This window comes from Uranotaenia lowii, chromosome 2 (assembly GCF_029784155.1).
Source record: "Uranotaenia lowii strain MFRU-FL chromosome 2, ASM2978415v1, whole genome shotgun sequence".
Taxonomy (NCBI): domain Eukaryota; kingdom Metazoa; phylum Arthropoda; class Insecta; order Diptera; family Culicidae; genus Uranotaenia; species Uranotaenia lowii.
In genome coordinates, this window is record NC_073692.1 from 132,944,900 (window position 1) to 132,965,589 (window position 20,690).

The 20,690-nt window shown below is 31.3% G+C and overlaps 1 protein-coding gene across 7 annotated transcripts in view; it reads left to right on the forward strand.

Annotated features, from left to right (window-relative positions):
- Positions 1–20,690, forward strand: part of LOC129749478 (trafficking kinesin-binding protein milt-like) — a 311,591-nt gene that overhangs the window by 283,204 nt on the left and 7,697 nt on the right. For all 7 annotated transcript variants that reach the window (XM_055744453.1, XM_055744451.1, XM_055744457.1 and 4 more), the window contains one exon: positions 13,057–13,335. In XM_055744453.1, the coding sequence (XP_055600428.1) occupies positions 13,057–13,335 (279 nt within the window). The remainder of the gene's footprint in view (positions 1–13,056; positions 13,336–20,690) is intronic.

The window sequence follows — 20,690 nt, forward strand, 5'->3', positions numbered from 1 at the left end:
AACTCTAATCCGAATCCTAATCCACATCCAGATTCAGATCATGATTTTAATCATGATTCAGATCTTGAATATGGTCTTATTCTGGAACAGATCCATTACTCAATCGTGTGATTGTTATTTTGATCCTTGTCTTGATCAAAATTCAGATCAAAGATATGGTCCTTATCTTGCTCCTGATTCAGACCCTAACCTTGATCTTGATTCTGATCCTGTTTCATGTCCTAACCAAGGTTGCCGAAATTACAGAAAAATCTATAATTTCACAGAATTTTGAGCCAATTTTCATCACAGAATCTGTGTCACAGAACACAAAATTTCAGAAATTTTAACTGTTTTTACAGAATTTTAAAATTTAAGAAGTTTTTTCAAAATTTAATTTTTAATAACAATATTAATTTTGGAAAAGATTATTAAATTGGAAAAATATGATAAATTTTTCTTAAGTTTAATGTAAGAAAGACGCAATTTGACATGACTTTCTAATGAAATTAATGGAAAAAGCATTACAGAAAACCGTCACAGAACTTTTAGGTAAAATCACGAAAAGTCAGATTTTTCTTTCGACAAAACACAGAATTATTTTTCGACAACACTAGTCCTAACCATGATCTTTAATATGATTCTGATTCTAAGCATGATATTGAATAACTTCTGCATCTTAATGATGTCCTCAAGATTTGTTGTTCCCGTAGTTTTCTAATAACCACTTCCATGAAAAACTGAAAAAGGATAGAAAAATCGAATTCATGTACTGCATAAACATGCCTTTTTTATTTAAGTTGATTGAACCAGCCTTCATCACTAAATCTTGATCATTTTTCAATAATATTTAAATTTATTGAAATGTTTTTCTAACCTTCATTTTTTACAAAATTTAATCATCATTAATCACTTCCTTTTATTTATAAAAAAAAATGAAAGTCTTTCTATGGTTCATGAATAGATTTGAACCGTTTTCTAAAAAACCCTAGTTTGTTCAAACCGATCCGAAGGTATTTTTCGTCATCATTTCCATTTAAAAGTTTTCCGGAGCTTAACCATAAAAAACTTTTTTCTGTGCCCATAATCGAATTTCACGATTTATTGCTAATTTTGAAGTAAAATGACTAAGTATAATCGATTTTTGGCATGGTTTGCCTATAATTTTTTTTTCAATACCTTCACACATAACACAAGCCAACAAATCTGAATTTGACCTATCCAGTAGTACTGAATCCAAATGTCTAATTAGTCTTTTTTCAGCTCTAGTTTTAGAGATAACTTTACAAAATAGATAAAAAATAAGTAATTTTGAATTCTGAGTAAAAAAGTTATAAAGTTTTCTTTTTGTTATTTTTTTTCCAAACCTGCACGGGAATTTTGACGATATTTTAAAGCAAAATTTAACTATATTGATATTTTGAAATTTTTAAACCATAAGTCAAATAATTTCGCAGTCTTCAACAAAGTATTTGAATAAACTATAATCTTAAATTTCCAATTTTCAATAACTTTCTTTAATGATGTCAAAAGAAATTTAAATCTTATTTTTTGGAATTTCTATAAAATTTAGAATTCAATTTTTTTAAAGCGTTGTATCTCTGATACAAGAATATCTTGGCCATATCTGAGTCCGTGATTGAATGAAGGGTAGTAAATTGATTGAAAATCAGCTTTGTGGTTTTATGTAGGATTATTGGTTTTTCAGTTATAAAAGATCGATTTTACCCAAAACTGATCAATTTAAAAATTTCCACACGGCTTATCACCGAAAGTGATAGACGAAATCTGTGAAATGTTTTAAATTCAGGACGCCAAAATCATACAAAATCAGTTATTGAAACATTGAAATACCCAATCTTTATTATAATAAATGTTAATAAAAATTTTAATGTTTAGCCAATTGACTTTAAAATATATAAAAATAAAAAATTAGGTGTTATGTCATACATTTTTTTTTGTCAAAAATCGACTAAAAATTTTAAGAATCATCAAAGCGATGACAAAAAGCAATTCGGATAATCAATATCTTAGAAATACATGAAACGTCGAGATCTCGTTTTATCTCAAAACAGAATTTTTGGTCGAAAATCGAATTTCTGGAACTTTGGGCTGGTTTTCGGATAACTGGCCGTTTTTCGGAAAACCGAAGTCCCAAAAAGTCGATTTTTGGCCAAAAACTTTTTTTTGAGATAACACCAGATCTCGACGTTTCATGCATTTCTAAGTCATTTGGCATCCAAATTAAAATTTCGATTTTTTTAATTTTTCATGTCGATTTTTGAAGAAATTTTTTATTCGGGATTACTCCACATTTCGGCGTTTTATGTATTTTCAGGTTATTTGGCATCGAAATTAAAACTTCGATTTTTCCGATCTACTTTGGTCCTCCTTTGGTGATTTCCGACGATAAAAAATTGAGCCCTTTGAGGCACCTCTAAATCAAATTCTATTGAGCTGAAATTTTGCACAAGTGAGTTGTTGGGGCCAATCCACGAAATATGTATGGTCGATTTTCAAAATTCGATCATGATTTTTTTCCGATACATTCAATGCCACCAGTAAATACTGATAACAATTTTTGACGGTCACCATAGAGGAAAATACTTGCATCGTAACTTTTCATAAATAACACCGGTTTTCAGCGTTTTTGAATTGAGTTAATTAATGATTATTTTTAATGTCAAATCGGGCGCTGAATCCGAAAATGATATTCAAAAAAAAAATCTCAGTGGAACAGTTTTTAAGTTATGCTGAAAATATGAAATTTCAGAAAAAGAAAAAAAAAATAGTGTTTATATCCAAATATTTTGGAATGCTTAACATCAAATGGAAATCTGGTTTTTGCATATTGAAGGTGAATAATTTTTCTATCATTAATTTTGCTAATTATCTGAACTCCATTTTTGTGTATTATTAACTATACTGATGATATTTGTGAATTTGTGATCTAAAAACGGCGAGAAATGCAATTTTTAAGGATTTTTTTTCATCGGTGTTTTAAGATGGTAACATTTTAAAAATCTTATTTTCTTTGGATCTTAAATATCATTTTAAAACAAAAATTTCCAGCAGTTATTTTAAAAAATCTGCTAAAAATGGTAGAAGTTATGGTTACTTTACTACAATAGAAAGGTTTGAATTTTCGAATAATTTAACGAACCACAGTGTATAGTAAACCGATATAACTCTGCTGTATACTGTAGTTCGTTAATTTTTTTTAAAGACAAACATTAGTATTGGAATAAAGTCAACATAAGTTCTACAATTTTTAACCGATTTTGATAAAGCACTAGAAATCTTTGGTTTAAATTGAAATTTAAGGTCCACAGAAAATCAGATTTTTAAAATGTTACCATCGAGACTTGAATCGTCGGTCGATAAAAACAGCATTTTCCTAAAAAAAAATGCGTTTTCAACGATTTTTTTCGATCATTAATTCACAACTATCATTTAATCATACGCAAAAGTGAAGTTGAGATGATCGATAGCAAAATTATTTACCTTCAATATGTAAAAAAATACAAATTTCAATTTGATGAAATTTGAGATATTCGGGTCGTAGTACAAGTACTCTTTTTTCATTTTCCAAAATTTTATATTTTAAGCATAGCTCACAAAATTGTTCAACTGGGATTTTTTTGTATTTCATTTTCGGATTCAGCGTCCGATTTTACATCAGAAATATGGATCAGTTAATGAAGTTCACAATTTAAAAAAAAAAATTGTTACCTAGTGTAATTTGTCCACCATAATATTCGAAACATGTTCGTCATTTGACAGACATTACTGTTAAATTGCCGGAAAAGCCTTTAGTTGTGCTGATGGCCGACCAAATAGAAAAAATTATAACTATTATATTTTTTTTAATAGGCTGTCTTTACAATTGTTGTCTATGAGGCAATCAAATTTCAAGCCAAAACTGAGTCTTTCCCGTAATATAGTTAGTATAGTTCAAACTCATTAAACCAATCTTTAACGGTCGCCATGAAGAGATAATTCTCTAAAAATTTGGGAACAACTCAATGACATTGTAATTATAAGCCCTTTGTTGTTGATTGGTATAAATTATGATTTCAACAAATCATAATTCATGCCATTCAGCTCACTGTTGAAGAAAATGGTTCCGATCTAGATTGTCATTTCCGTTCATAAATCCCACCGAGGCAATCTTTTGAAGATTTTAATAAACATATTGTACAAATAGGAACAAACCCATAACTCAAGAACTGGAACCTGCCGCATGGGAAAATCGAAACCTGGCACAATAGATCATTGCAGCATTTACATAACTTCCATTGACAGGATTGGGTTGATTAATTAGATACCTTTGGGGACAAGCTAGCTAGCTAGCTGCTTTACATATAGAAACCATTCTCCTCAATAAGTTGTCGTTGGAACCCTTTTCGAAAGGTATGAAGCTTATGAAAGCAATGAATCAAACACAAAAACTTAACCCGAAACCCTTAAAATACAGATTTCCTTCCCATAGTTGGGTAGATGCATTTACACGTTGTGACTGTGGCATTTCTGACTTCACTCTGTCTAAAGTTAGTCACGAAATGTTCTTGTCGCGCGCGCTCATTTCGTGATTCATCAGCACATCGTTTAGTTGAGTCGCTCATTAACGACGACGACGGTTAATATTTTTCAACACTTTAAATATTACGGCCACTCTAAAGTCGATCACTACTTCTTAGAGCATGATGAATGGCAGCATTGACTCGAAAGCTTCACGAGACATGGATTAATAGTTTCCGCCAAGTATTTCTCGAGGCAGGTATCCCTAAAGCTCTTCAATGGCGCTTGTTTTAATGATTAATAACAATTTTTTTGTGTTTCGATTTTTTAGCAGTCTTAACTACAGGTATGATAATTTGTGGGAACTCGTAATATTAAGCTCAAAGAATTTATTCAAAAAATTGAACGTTTTTTTAACCGTAACATTCTAATGACAGCGATCCATTTGTTTACTGGCTATGCATTTTGATTGTTACTCTACACAGTAAATTTTTGCCTCGATTTCCAGCAAAAAAAATTGCTGGAAACGTTCAGCAATCCAAAATTTTGCTGGAAACCAGCTATCGGTTTTCCAATTGCTGGATTTTTCAGCATTCGGTTGTAGTCTTGTCATTTTTGCTGGAAAATCAGCTAACGATGTTCAAATTGCTGGACTTTCCAGCAATTGATCTAGTTTGCTGGAAAATCAGCAATCGAGTTGTCAAATTGGAGTCTGTTTGTTTTCGTACGCTGGAGCAAGGTGAGACTCTATTTTACGAATTTTGGTCGGATTAATATAATTATTTTTATTTTCCTCTATATTCTAGCAACCAGGCATCAAGTCAAGGGTAAGTTTTTATTGGACAGGTAGATATTCCATAAAAGATACTAATCAAAAAATTTTTTTACAGGTGGCGGATGATCAACACCTTGGCACAAAGCTGCCACCCCAGAGTCGATGATAGAAATTTGTAAAAAATTGTGTTTCTCGAGATAAATAAATCCCTTATTGGAAAAATGGGAGAAAATAATTGTTTTTATTGCTAATTATATGCACAGCCAATATTCTCAATTTAATTTTGAATTTAAATATAAATTTGATACTAAATACGGCCGGTTGTTTTGAAAGAAAAAGCTGGTTTCCAGCAATCTGGATTGCTGATTTTCCAGCAATTTGAATTGCTGGAAACCAGCATTAAAGTTTGCTGTTTTTTCCAGCAATTTAAATTGCTGGAAATTTTGCTGGAAAGTCAGCGGGACAAAAACCAGCAAAATTTTGCTGGTTTCCAGCAAAAAAAAATTTGCTGTGTACTCCTTAAATCCACACCTCTGAGCTCACATTTTTGAAAAAAAATCACAATTGAACGTCCCTCTATAAAAAGATGAAGGAACGAACTGGAAAAGGCACACTGAAGCTAAGTGCTGCGGGGGCGTTAAGCCCAAATTACCCATCCACCCACCGAAGACCACTTTGTAAGAGTGGGCTTTCAAAAAAAAACAACCTAGGCCCAAATGACAGGTAACAATCGAGGAGGAAAAATTTCGAAACCCATCATAGACTGTGACCGGGGAAAAAAAGAACGAAACTAGATGGTGCCTTTTGGCCTTTCCGAAATTCGACCGGAGAACCCATTTTTTTTTTTTTTTTTTTTTGATGAAGTGCTTATGGGAAAATTACCCTGGGATTTTTCGTTTTAGAGCTCTCTTGGTACCTACTCTACTTCGTGTAGTAGTAGGTAGTTTGTTTACTATTGACAGGCTTGAACGTTCCTTTTTTGCGCTTCGATTTGTGCTACTGTTTTAACCCTAAGTCGATCATCATCATCATCGCCATCACCATGCGGGGTACCTTGGTTTGGAGGGGTAAGTGAGTGAATAAATTAATGTTGGCCGCCGCGAAAACGCGTGAGCCGAAATCTGCAAATCTGTTACACAAGCAAGAAGAAACAGAGGAGGTGTGCGCTTTTCAATAATTCATCAAGCAGCGCGCGATCGATTTAAATTGAATCGAAACAAAAAATTAGATTGAAGCCTCCAAAGTAATCTCAAGTGGTTTACCTATTGTTGCTTTTTTTGCGATTCGGACATTCGCAACATAGTTTTAGTGGTGTTAACATAATTAATGGGCAAAATGGAGTAAAAAAAAATCAGAAAATTTGCAACATTTTTATGATTGTGCCACAATGTAAAAAAGTTAGTCCGTAGGTTTTTTTCCACAAGAAATTTAGTATTGTGAATATTAAGTTCACACAAATTTGTTAATTTCTAATGCGTTTAAGTTTATCAGATTGAGTTATTCCAAGGTGAGAAAATTTAGACCCAAAATTTTTTTTTTTTTTTTGAAGTTTAAGAATCTCAAATAGTTCTTCGTTACTTGAAAATTCTGCTAAAAGTCATGGATGAATTTTGAACCAAAGCAAAGCTTTTAAGACCCCAGGGTTGGTGGTGGTCAGGTCAATATTTTGAACTTAAAATTTGAGTTCCAATTCTGAATCTAAATATCTGTTATGAATGTTCAATGAAGGTTCTTCTTCCAGATTCTGTGTCGGTATTCTCATATGAAACTAAGATTCTAATTACGTTGATGATTCGACTATACTCAAAAAAAAATCGTATGTTTAACCCCAATCCGCTCTTGAGTGTCAATATGACACTATTGGAAGTTTGGCGGCTTGTAACTTTTTTCGGGCGTATCCAAATAAACAATTTCTTCGGGAACCCTCAATGAATTCTTGAAATCTCCAATTTTGAATCATTACTTTTTCATGAACGCACCCTGAAAGCCGACGAAAAAAAAACTCGCTAATCACACTTCAAGTGTTAATTTGACACTCCTCACTTAAAACCGCTTTTCTCTCTGGTTTCTCAACTAATTTCTATAAAATTTATAGTTTTGGAAACCTCGTAATGTGACTCAAATATGTTTTGCAGACAAAATTCACCTACAACCCTTCTTTTCTCCGTTATTCAAAGTTTAAGAAAAAAACCCGAAAAACATGCTTGAGAAAAAAGAGACTGTAGATCAGCTACGGAATGCTAAAAAAAATTCACTTAGGTAGTGTCCAAAAAAGCTGAAGTTAGAAGCTATACGTTGCACATAATATATTTTGTTGAAATTTGTTAAGATCATGACCACAAAAAATGTAAAAAAGTGCTTTAAATACCGTACTTTTCAATCAATGAACCGTCAAAGTTGTTAGTCACACCAGATGAATTTTGAATAAAGAATTGAAAAGTTGACGTAATTTGATACATTTTTGCATTTTTTTTTATTGTCAAAATACGAAATACAGAATTTTGGACGAATTTTCAAATAAAGCTGTTTTTCGAAATTTTGTCAATTTGCGATTTTTTCAGATTTTTTTTTATAAAAAAACAACACATACAGGATCTTAATAAAGCTTGATTTTTTCTTCGAAGAGATTCCATTTTTCTTAACTCTAAGGCGTACATCTTTCGAGGATATGATGGCTAGCATTTTACAAATGTGCCTAAATAGCCTTTAGTTGTGCTGATGGCCGATCGAATTAAACAAATTAAAATTTTACAAATGCTTAAACCACCAACCTATGGAAAGTATACTATGTATGCCGTGATCGGGATTCGATCTCATGCCCGCTGGCTTAGAAGACTTGAAGGCTATCCTCTACGCCATGGGCTGCGGCTTAATTTTCTTGCATTAAATAAAATAAGACTTTGCCCTGGATTTTAAGCAGGGGAGAATGGGGTATCGGGGGCCATGGGGAAACGTGGGCCACTTTTAATATCTCAGATGTGTGTTGAGATAAAAATCTCAAACCAACTGTCATCGTCGTAGCTTTGGGTGAGCATATATTTCTATATGTTGTTGACTGAAATACGTATCATATGCTTCTTTTATTTATCAAGCTAAAAAAAGTTGGAAAAATTTACTTACGTAATTAAAAAAACACCCGCTAATTTCATCGATGGGGAACTTAAAGTGCAAAACAAAAATATGCTCATACCACGCTTATGATCTTAGTTTTGTCATGATTTCAAGGAATTTTTTAGGAAACATCAATAAGTCACACAAAAGCAACCAATTTTCAAATAATAGCTTGTGGGGAATTTTGTCAAATTTTGCCAAAACGTTCGCGAGCCAGGTTTTGGAATTTATGCGATCATACACAGCCCTTTTTTTTATTTCATCATCTGAAAATGCTTTAAAATTACGAAATGAATTAGGTAAACTCATTAACTTTGCATGTTATTTGGTCAATTTGGATTTGGTGGCCCACGATTCCCCACCATTTTTCAAAATTTAAAAAAATATTGCTTTTTTTTCAAACAGTCAGAATTTGGGGAAAATAACTTATCAAAAATTATAAAAAAATACCTTATGATACCATACCATTTTTTATTTTCATTTTATCTTTTATTATAAAGAAGTTATGGAACAACGAAAAAAGTGGCCCATAATTCCCCACTCTCCCATATATTAATTCAAGATTTCCGTAATGAATTTATAGGAAGGTCAGCGAACCGGAAAGCCGAGAGAAAACGGGAACTGAAAATAGCACCGGGAAAACCAGGAAATAACCGGGATTTTTTCATCAAAACGGGAAAAACCCTTATCACTTTTCCATATAAATCTTTCGTATAGAAAAAGTTGAAGTTAATCAAGAGTAAATTTTTACTAACAATTTGACATACACGTTAATTGTATTTCTTTGATGAAAATACAAAATGGGTAACGTTTACGCGTATTTCCATTCTTAAATGTTAGCTTTTCTACTGAATGTTAGAAATTAAAGCCAGAATTTTTCGAAATTTTAGTTTCAGAATCTAAATTTTGAATTCCGAATTGATATAGAAAATTTGATTAAAAATTCAGACTCAGTATGATATTTAAAATTTAGATCCTGAATACAGATTTGATTCAGAACTCAGAATTAAGCAGGACGAATTAAGTGATCTGTGTTGAGACTTTTATCATGCATTCAGAAGTAGAACTAAAAATTAAGACGAATTTTCAAAAAAAAATCTGGTATAAGTTTGAGATTCCAAGTTTCGAAATCTGACTCAAAATTAAATTTCTACATGTAAAAATATAACTTAGCTTGAGATTCAAAATCCTGACTCATTTGTAAATAAAATATTCTTTTTAGAATAGAAATAAAACCAAAACTAAGAAACTAGTTATCTTAATCCATAATTCAGTAACCAGTGCACAGCAAGGTTGCTGAAAAAAATCTGTGTTTTTGCGTAAAAAAATTCTGACATAGCGAAAAATTCTATGATGAATTTCTGTGATGAAAACGTATTTACATTTAAATTGAAAAAAAAAAACAATAAACATTACCAATCTTAACATGTTTTTCCATGTTTAAAATCCAAAATTTATGCTGACAAAAAAATTATCATTTTGAAAAAAACGTAAAAATTTTAAAAAATCTGTAAAATCTGTGAATTTTCCAAAATTCTGTGCTCTGTGACACAGAATCTGTGATGAAAATTTGCTTTAAATTCTGTGAAATTATAGATTTTTCTGTGATTTCGGCAACCTTGGTACACAGCATTATGATTTAAATAAGTTTTCAAATAACATTCGAAAATCCTAAATCCTTATTAAGAATCAAACAAAACAATAGTAATGCTATTAATGATATTAATATTAATCTAAATTTTTAAGTTTAAATCTAAAGATTAGAATTCCAAATTTAAACTCAAAGCTCGAATTCAAAATTACATTTTAAAATTAATATCGACATTATGAATAAGAAATTCAATGCCAAGTTGGTATTTCAGAATTTGAGTTCAACTTTCAAGTCCGAGTTTAAAAGTAAAATACATTAACAGTACAAAATAAGCTTGTTTATTTATCTGAATTTACTGATTAATCAGCTTTATTTAAAATTTCCAAATTTGGTTCATTTTGGGGATTTTTAAAAATTTTATTTTTTTGAGATCTTTCAGATTGATGAACCTTTTTTTCAAATGCACATTTATATTATAACTTTATAACTTCCCAAGTGAAATCAAATAAAAGCATTGAAATTTTACCCGGATTTGAATTAAAATATAGTAAACTTCGACATAAGAAATCTAAAAAAAAGGGTATCATCTGTATCATCAAATATTCGGAAAAATTAATCAGTTTCCAGCCCTTTTGATGTTGCAGCTTTCAATTTAAGACATCATATTGAGTTGTTCGTTCCTTTTTTAGAGTTATTGAGGAAATAATGAAAAATAATCTCTATTTTTCCGTCCAATTTTAACAAATCTAACATGATTATTCAAAGATTTCATAAAAAAATTCAATAGAATACCTTGAACTTTCTTAATTCCCCCGCAGTTTAAAAATGACAAAATATTTGCATTTGAAATATGGTTTAATTATTAACTTTTGAACCCCAAAATTGTTTTATCGACGAATGGAAGTTTCGGTTCTGATTAGTAGAACGAACTTTGAAATCTCCCAAAGAATTTGAGATCCAGAACGTCAACTTTAACGGTTTTAAAATGATGCAATGCGGTACTTCAAGATTCCGAGCTGACGTCCAAAAAATTCAAAATATATACATAAGGAAGTTTCCGTAGAAAAACCGTTGTCAAAGTTGAAAAAGTTATTGCCAAAGACTGCGTCGAAGGGACAATTTTCGTTGAACAAATGGAATAATGGATTTATTTTCGTACCCTTTTACATTTTAACATTTAAATACTTTATTATCGGTACGAAATCCAGTAAGTCTCACCACATTTTTTTCAGTTGTAAATTACTTTCAAATTACAAAATAGATTCAAGGAAAATTTTTAGTTTTAACACACTTTCACATACAAAAATTGTTAAAGTCTCTATTTTTTCTATTAATAATTTTTGTTTACGAGTTTTGATTTCCGCCAGTTGTTGTTGTCTTTTTAAGTTGATATTTTTCGGTGTTTGTAGAGTCAAATAATACAAATTTCTTTACGTTTCGGCCTTCTGGATAATTTCAGCCATCTTCAGAAAAAAAAATGTATCGCCGCGTGCTTCCGTTACGGCTGTCTTATTTAAAATTAAATAAGACAGCCGTAACGGAAGCACGCGGCGATACATTTTTTTTTCTGAAGATGGCTGAAATTATCCAGAAGGCCGAAACGTAAAGAAATTTGTATTATTTGACTCTACAAACACCGAAAAATATCAACTTGAATAGTTAATAATTTATGTAAAAGGTGCTAAGCAGTTGGATTCTAAAAGCATGAAAAACATAAAATCTCACTAGGGAAACCCGGGAATTTAAAAATGAGAACCCGCTGGCCACCCTGTTATATTCACCAGAAAGCCAACTTAATACCGATTCTAGTGGTGTAATTACATAAGTGCTGAGATACTTTACAAAAATATGAAAAATGGAAATGTGACTAAGTGAAATTTTTGAGCTATAGATTGTCTATTTTCCGAATCATGTTTTTTCGGAAATCTTTTTTCATAGACTTTGAACAACGGAAAACTGAAATTTTGTAGCTGAATATTGTCTGATAAGCATAATTGAGTTACATTACGAGGTTTCCCAAACTATAAATTTTGTAAAAATCGGTTGAAAAACACTTACTTATTTTGGACCAGAGGACCAATTTTGGACCACCTGGTCTAGCTCTCTTATAAAAAAAATAATCGTGAATCTTTTAGCAAATATTGTTGAAGAATAGGCACCTCATGTAATGCACTATTTTTGTTCATTTTTAGTTGCTTTATAAGAGAGCTAGACAAGGTGGTTCAAAATAGGTCCCCCGGTGCAAAATAAGTTCGTTACCCTATATTGGTTTTAGTCAGAAGTGTCAAACTGACACTCCAGGGACTGCAACGGGTAAAAAATCCAGCAAAGGATGAGGTTTCAAAACTATGGTGTGCAACTTTTCATCAGTGCTTTGATTTTTTTCCTGAGCTCGAAACTTTAATCAAGAATTATCACTCATATTTAGTGTTATATTTAAATTTCAAACAAGATTGACAAAACAAGGTATTTTTTTCTTGTCTCTAGGAATTTAACCCGTTTTAGGGTCATTCTTCTTCGATTTACCTAGCCGGTGTTAAACACATAAGGATCATTTTTCTCACAAATAACCTCCAAAGCTTGTCTGCTGTTGTTACCTTGACCTAATTGGTGTGGCTTCCTCAAACAAAAAAAAACTAGAACTGAAGTGTGTTTTGCTTCCACAGCACGCCATAAAGTGCATTTTCCAGCGCAATTTTCTTTTCACTTTTCCCTGGTTCAAGCTCAACGGAAGGGTTCGGGAATTTAAAGTGTATTTATAGGTATCTATCAGCCTAGGCCCCTAGCGTGCCTTCAAAAGTTGTGCAACCGATTTCGATTCCTATAGGACTTTGGTTCTCTTTCCTAGCTTCTTATCGATTTTGTGAATTTTCCCACCTGTTTTTCCTGTGTGCGTTCTGTTGTTTACCGTTTTTCCTTTTCTGATTTTGTGATTTTTTTAAAGATCCTACTATCAATGTTTCGAGACTTTGCGTTGCATTTCGTTTTAAAATAAGCAAAATAATTCAACCAATATTTGAATAAAAACTTGACAAAAATGTCTAATTATATGTTCTTCCCCCCTTCCTTCTTCTTCCAGTCCTATGTGGTAACCGGGTGAGCCAAATGACCCGCGCTTACGATGACATCGACGCCGTAACGCGACTGCTGGAAGAAAAGGAGAAGGACCTGGAGCTGACGGTGCAGATCGGGAAGGAACTGCTAGCCCAGAACACCAACCTCGAGAGCCGGGTCGCCGAGCTGGAGCAGGAGCTGAAGAACACCAACGAAAACCTGTCGCAGCTGGCCCACGAGCTGCACAAGAAGAACGAGCTGATCGGCATCCTGACCAACGATGCCGACGACAGCAGCGAGAATGGTAAGTTCTCCTTTTTTTCTGTTCAAAATTATTTGATACCACTTAGTGATACAGCAACGAGGAAGTTGGCGGATATTAGGCCAAGTAAGAAAATTAGCACAAATCTCATTCTTCATCAGAAAGCAATCATTACCTCCCAAATTAAAGATTCAGGAATAAGAAAAAAATATTAGTTTAAAAAAAGGGTTCGCTGAAAAAATATAGAATTTGTAGTTTTACTGCAAATTGCGGCAAATCTTAGATCCCCTATACAAAATTTGCGCCGGTGGGTCCCTTACTTGCTACGAAATTTCACCAAAATTTAGTGATATTTTAGTCTATAATTTCTTTTTTTTTTCAACAGAATCCTATTGTTGAAAATTTTGTCACTTTTTCTAGAAACGTCAAAAAATACATAGGGGAAATTCGGGTAAGAAGGACATAGAGGATAAAACGGACACCTTCAATATTTCGAAAACTACAATGTTTCGTATAAATCTCATACATAACACACACTGTTAAGCTACTCGACTAGGACTACACACCCTTTCTTACCCGCCCAGAAGTGTTCGAATTCGCCGCCTATTAACCTCATTGGCTAGCGAAACACTAGAACTGGTGTTAAATTTCTTTTTCTACTGAATATCTGCCGCAGCCCGTGGCGTAGAGGTTATCCTTCAAATCTTCTAAGCCAGCGGGCTTGAAATCGAATCATGGTCACGACATACGTAGTACACTTTCTGTGGGTTGGTGGTTTTAGCATTTGTAAGATGCTAGCCATCATATCCTCGAAAGATGTAGAGCAGCGGTCGGGGAACCGGGGTAAATTACCCCAAATGGGGTAAAAGTGAAATTCTTGGGGGTAACAGCGAATATTTTGTGAGTGAAAAGTGTATATTTTCATTTTGCAATTATGAATTTGTTGATTTGGTTTCGTAAGCCAAGAATTAAGCGACATATGCAGAAGTGAATATTTCCCCTGAGGCATTCAAATAATACGCTTTGAAAGCTCGTTTAGTGTTTACGGATACGTTTTTTTTTGCTCTTCGTCATGGGGTAATATCAACTTAAAGAAAAATGTTTTGGGGTAATGATTCAAAAAGTTCCCCGACCCCTGTTTTAGAGTTAAGAAAAACAAACATCAAGTTTCATTGAGATCCTGTATGTGTTTATGTTGTGATCAGAAAACTAGAATTTTAGAGTTTCTAACTTCAGTAAACTAAACTCACTCATTTTCCCAGAAAAGGTACACTACATTTTGAGGCATTGATTTTCAATCCAAAAGCGATGTTTGCAGAGTCAAGCAATCTTCAAGCACTCTGGGAAAATCGTTCATAACAGTGAGGAAAAGAAGGGGTCCCAAGCAAGGCCGTGCGAACGGGAGGGGGGGGAGTTTAGGGGTTTTACATCCCCCCCCCCCCTCATGAAGATTTTTTCTAAGTAAAATTTTCACCGTAGTAACAGAAAAAAAAAGAATTTTGTATTTGTTCCGGAATAATAAAACCCCAAAAATGCTACTAACTTCAGATAACCCTGATCAATTTTATGTAAAATATTGATTTTTTTACTGTAAATAAACCGTTTTGAACATTTATACACTCAACAATCAATAACTAAGCTCGTAGAATACTTTTTCTGGTCTTAGTACAATCAGTGGTGAGAGGTTTTATTAGATTTTTCAAATGAAATAATAATCACTCTGTTTGACATTCCAACTCTTTCCTCTCAATTTGTATCACTTTGATGTCTTGTACAAAATTGTAGCCAGGAAAATTTCCTATTAAATTATGTTATTGACATATGATTCACGCTAAAGGGAAGACGAGCGTTTTCACAATGATTAGTATGATTTTGTCTTTGGAAAAAAAAAACCGTTAAAAAGGTTAAAAAATCGTCAAAAAAATTAAAATGTTCTAGACCCCCCGGTAGGTTATTTGAAATTTGGGCTCAAATGTAAGGGGAAAGTCCTAGGTTTCGAATGGTGCAAAAATTAGCGATGCTAATTTTCGATAAATAAAATCGTTCCATCAGAGACACTGTGAGAAAATAACCTGATCTTAAAATGGATTTGAAAATAATTTAGCCTTAAATCACCCTTGGCTTGAGACATTTCGATCTACGACTCTATTCGATGTTTATGAATTGAAACCAAATTCTAAATTTCAATCTGCAATTCAGTTAATCTTTTGTATAGGAACCCAAAACTTGACAAACAAAAACCCTACCTTTTCTTCAGAATGGGTTTTATTAAGAAGTGCTAAATAAGAACAGAGTGGTAAACGAACCATTTTTTTTACAAAAAAATTTGTTTATTTCTTTACAAATGTTATGCTGATATGAAATATTTTTCAAGAAAGCAATTTCAGGCTAAATTTTATTTCGTGTTTTTTGTTCTTCTAAATGCCGAACACAAAACATAATTTACACAAGGCCAAAAATTTTTCATTTTTCTGAGGTGCAATGGATTTAAAAAGTAATTTCGACTGATTTGACCCTATATCTTAATACGCAATATTTCTATCAGATTTTGTTATTGAAATTTCTGCACTTTTTTTACAAAAACTCAAATAAAAAACATATCATTTTAAAACAAAAGTTGTATATGAATTATCAACTTTCTTCAAGACTTCAAGTAATTTTGAGTTCTGTGAAAAAAGTTGTAGAAGTTTTATGTTTTTTACATTTTCTCATTTATCAAATTTTTAAGTAGTTTTAAAACAAACTGAATTTTAAATTTTTTCTTAACCATACATGTAATCGTTTTTGCAGGTTTAAAAAAATATGTTAAATGAAATCATGTTTTTTTAAAACTTGCTGCAGTAATGTCAAAAATACTTGTAATGATGTCTTTTCATTTTTTTCAATTGTTGAATTTTAGTTTTTTTGATCATGCATCTTTTTATCATAATATTAATCCCTTATTGGATGAAATATGATAAACAGAATCAGAATAAGATTTTTTCATTAATGTAAGTTTGTTAGTTAATCAGTTATCAATGTTTGATTTCACTTAAAACTGATACATTTTAAAACTTACCTTATCACCAAAACTAAATGTTTTCTACCAAATTTGATAAAAGATTCGAGTTCAGTATGCTAATATATACCAAATCAACCTTTAAAAAAAATAAGCTCCAAAATGCGGTTGCCTTGCGTCATCAATTAAATTCTGTAAATGGATATGGTGAAACGTGTTTATTAAAAAAAAAACTTCTGAAATGTTTCAAAAAACTTATCTTTTTTATTTTCATATTTTGCTTGTTAATTTGCTGAATTTTATAGTCAAACTTTTTTAATTTTAGGAATATTTTTAACAAATTTGTCTTTGTTGTTAAATTCTGAATTTTTGTGTACTTGCACATTTAATAGCTTATGTGTCAAGTATCTAAATTTTTAATAAGAATAACATAGTTGCAACCTTCAGTTCATTCCAGGACCCAATATTTCAATCGAAAGTGACAAAATACTCAGAGCTTGTAATGAACTTTTTAAGCCGTTTATTTTGATAACTGGAGGATTTTTTTTATAAAAAGGTTTTATATCTGACTTCTATCACTGGCACTTTTCAAATAAACATAAATATATTCTTCATTTTATCAAATTAAATAAACCCGATCAGAAGGGAAAAACTAAATTATATCAAGAAGAGATATTTTGATACTAATTTTTTCCTATCTAAATGAGTTATTATTCAGTACTCGTAGGATGTTAAAATATCTCAAATTATATCAAAAAATCTTTGCGATCATAGCTAAATTATATCAATTTTAGATATGCTCCTTTCAAGATTATATCTAATTCAGATAGCATAGTTTGATATTGGACAGAACAAAACCTATCAAAATTATAAATTATCAAGATATGAGTGCTACGAGAAAATTTTCTAGTGGGATGTCAATAAACCACAATATTTGCGCAAACCATGCCCCATTTTTGGATTCCACAAAATTGGATTCAATTTTATGGATCTGTTGAGCGAAACTCATTATTGAACGGTTTGGGCCGTTGACTTCGATGTCCGTGTTTCAGAAAAAGTTGTACGTATATCAAAATAAGATATAATCATTTTATTTTAAGACAATCAGAAAAAAATCTTGATAATTGAAAATGAGCTCAACCCCAATAAAGTCTGTCAATCAGAATAAGATATAATTCGGATTGGAGAAACTTAAAATCGAAAATTTGGAGTACTTAATTATAACTGAATCAGATGTAAATATCTTGGTGAGATATGTTTGAGTTATTATTTTGATATGCTCTCCTGATCGGGAAATCATCAACCAATGAACAAATTCTTCCAAGTTCAAAATGGATTTTTTCAGTTATCGAAAATTCACATTTCAATCGCATTTAAACATTTTTTGTTTAAATTCAAAATACTACAGCAGAATTTTTCAACCAACCCTTCAGTTGAAAATGAAGTAAAGAATTTAAATCAAGATGAATAACAATTATTATCATTTTCCTAACAACTAATCATGGATAGTTTTGTAACTGATTGGATATTTATTTAAGAATTCAGATTTGTTTTAAACTTTGTGTTTTGCAAACGATTATTTATTTTAAATTAGTAAATTTATTTTAAATTTGCTTGGAAATTTCTTTTAAATAAATTTTTAGTTCAGAAAAAAGAACATCATTTTGAAAAAAATAATCATTGACTTACCGAAAATTCTACACTTTCATTTTGATATATCTTTAAAATTTAGTTTTTTATCAGTATTTTTTTTAGTTTGTGTGGTGATGTTTTTTTATTGATTATTTTTGGTATTGTTATTATTTTTAGCTAAATTTGAATTCCAAAAACCCGGAAAAACCGGAAAACCTGGAATTGAAAACGGCAACTGGAAAGCTGGGAAAACCGGGAAAAACCTAGAATTTCGAATCAAAACTGGGGATTTTTTGCATAAATTGTTCTTTGATACAATAACCTATTAAATCCTTAAGTTTCATCATGATGAAATTTTTTCAGAATTTTTTAATCAAAAGTTATTTCAGTATGGGAAATCATTCGAGAATAGCGGGTGAATTGGAATTTTAATTTCTATTTTCTAATTTCAATAGTTCTATTTCCTGTTCTAAAATATACTAAATGTATGTATTTTAAATTAACGAAACATCGTAAAAAAATATCTCGAGCATTCAATGTGAAAAAGCTCATTGAAAATTGTTAACTTTTGATTACTGTTAAGTATTTAAAAATAACTTTTACGGCGGTGATTGTAGAAGAATTTTATATTTTGTACCGTAGTGCACTTTCTTTATCAATCTATGGAAAAAAGACATAAAATATTGAAAAAAAGATAAGTTTTATATTAATTTAAAAATAAATTTTATTTAAACTCATTAATTTTTTGTACCGAGTTTTTACTTCACTTGTGTTGTGTTAGTAAGATAGGGAGCCCAAACCGTCGCAGCTCCTTAACTGTAATAAGAAATTCATGCGTTAAAAACGAATAGTTTTTTTTATTAAATTCACATCTCAAAAACTATGATGTTCGAAACTTCATCTGTTCTTTTTTAATTTTTTTTTTTTTAAGAAAAAGGTCGTGTTGAATCGAATCTTGAAAAAATGAGCAGCCATGTAACAAAAATATTTGAAATGAGGGAACAGTTTTGAAGATTCCGACCAAAAAATCGAATGAATTCTTTTGAACAAATAAAGATGAAATGCTAATGGAATGGAAAAAGACTTATTGAATTTAATGATTTATTTAGTCCTTACTCACCTGTAAATGAACAAATTTTCTTGAAAAGTTATATTTTCCAAAGGTCTTATTATCAAATGTTGTTTTACAATCATTTTACAATGAGATTTTTTACGTTACTATACTTGTTTTTGGCTGTTTTGAATTAAGTTCAGGGTACCTTTTTAAAAAAACTGCAATATTCAGTAGGTACACGGTTTCAATATAACCATATACTAAAATATAAAAAATGCTGGAAACAAAAAAAAATAATCGAGTTGCCACCATTTTATTTGGTTGATTTTAAGGTAAAAAAGATGTCAAGTTTAGAAATGCTTTAAGTTTATATTCTGCGCTTTTACTAGTTACCACATTCTTTATAAGATAAAAAAAATGTTGAAAATGGCTAGTCATAAGTGATTGAATTACGGAATCACTTCGGAATTTTATTCATTAAAAATTTGTCACACAAAACTAGAATTTAAAAAAACAAATGAATCCCAACTTTCGTTTAAGTTTTAATTTATACATCAGTTATTCAATCCGAAGTTATTCAAATATATTCAAAATTCCAGAATTCAGTATTTGTTTTTCTGGGATTTTCATCAAAATTCTGTATGAGAGAAGTAAAAGTATTTTAATTGAATCCTCAACTGGAAATACTGAAAGTATTACACGGCATCATATCAAAACCATGTTAACTATAAGCATTTCCCTTTATAAAAATCCAAGTTGGTGTTAAAGCCTGAAAACAAGGTAAAAAGTTTTGACCAAATTTCGAAGGATAATGTTAAGATTCTAACTAGAATTATTTGTTTCTTGCTTTTTATTTCAGTCTGGAAATACTGCAATTTCCTGTAGAAATCGCAACGAGCATCACTGTAATTTTATTTCATTTTTTTCAACTTTAAAATTCAATTACTGAAATTTACGTTCAACTTGTATTAAAATGGCTACCTTTTTGGTCGAAAAACCTGATTAACAAATTACGAACAAACTGCGAAAATCATTAAATCTGCATAGGGAAAACCGGGAACAAACCGGGAATTTAAAAATGAAAAGTCACTGGCCACCCTGCGTTTTATGCATTTTCAAGTCATTTGGCATCAACATTAAAATTTCGATTTTTACGATTTCCTTTGGGTCCCTTTGGTGCTTTTTAAGAGTCAAAACCCCGAAACTTTGACTGTTTTGAGACACCCCTAAATTAAGTCCGATTGAGCTGAATTTGTGCACAGCTAAGATTTTTGGTCCATTCTAAAAATGTCCATGGTCGGTTTGCGAAATTCGCCATGACTCATTTGGATGCCACTCTCAAGAAAAAGTCTTATTCGATAGATCTACCCTCCGAATATCCAAAATACACACGGAAAATAATGAAAAAGGTAAAATTTACAGAGTAATTTGGCTAGTTTTATTTACCCCTTTTTAGAGGTGAATTTTACCTATTTTTCATCCACCTAGCAAATAGGTGAATTGCACCGTTTTTGTTTTCAACTAGAAATTTCACCATTTTGAAATTCACTGAGCAAAAGGTACATTCTACCGGTTTCCCATTCACTGTCAAAAAAGGTTTTTTCTTCTTCAACTCTTAAAAGTTGTTCTGGTTAGTCACCAAATTAAATGATACAAAGGCACAAATTCTTAAAGATTTGATTTTTTAAGAACGACGTTTTCATTACCCATGTG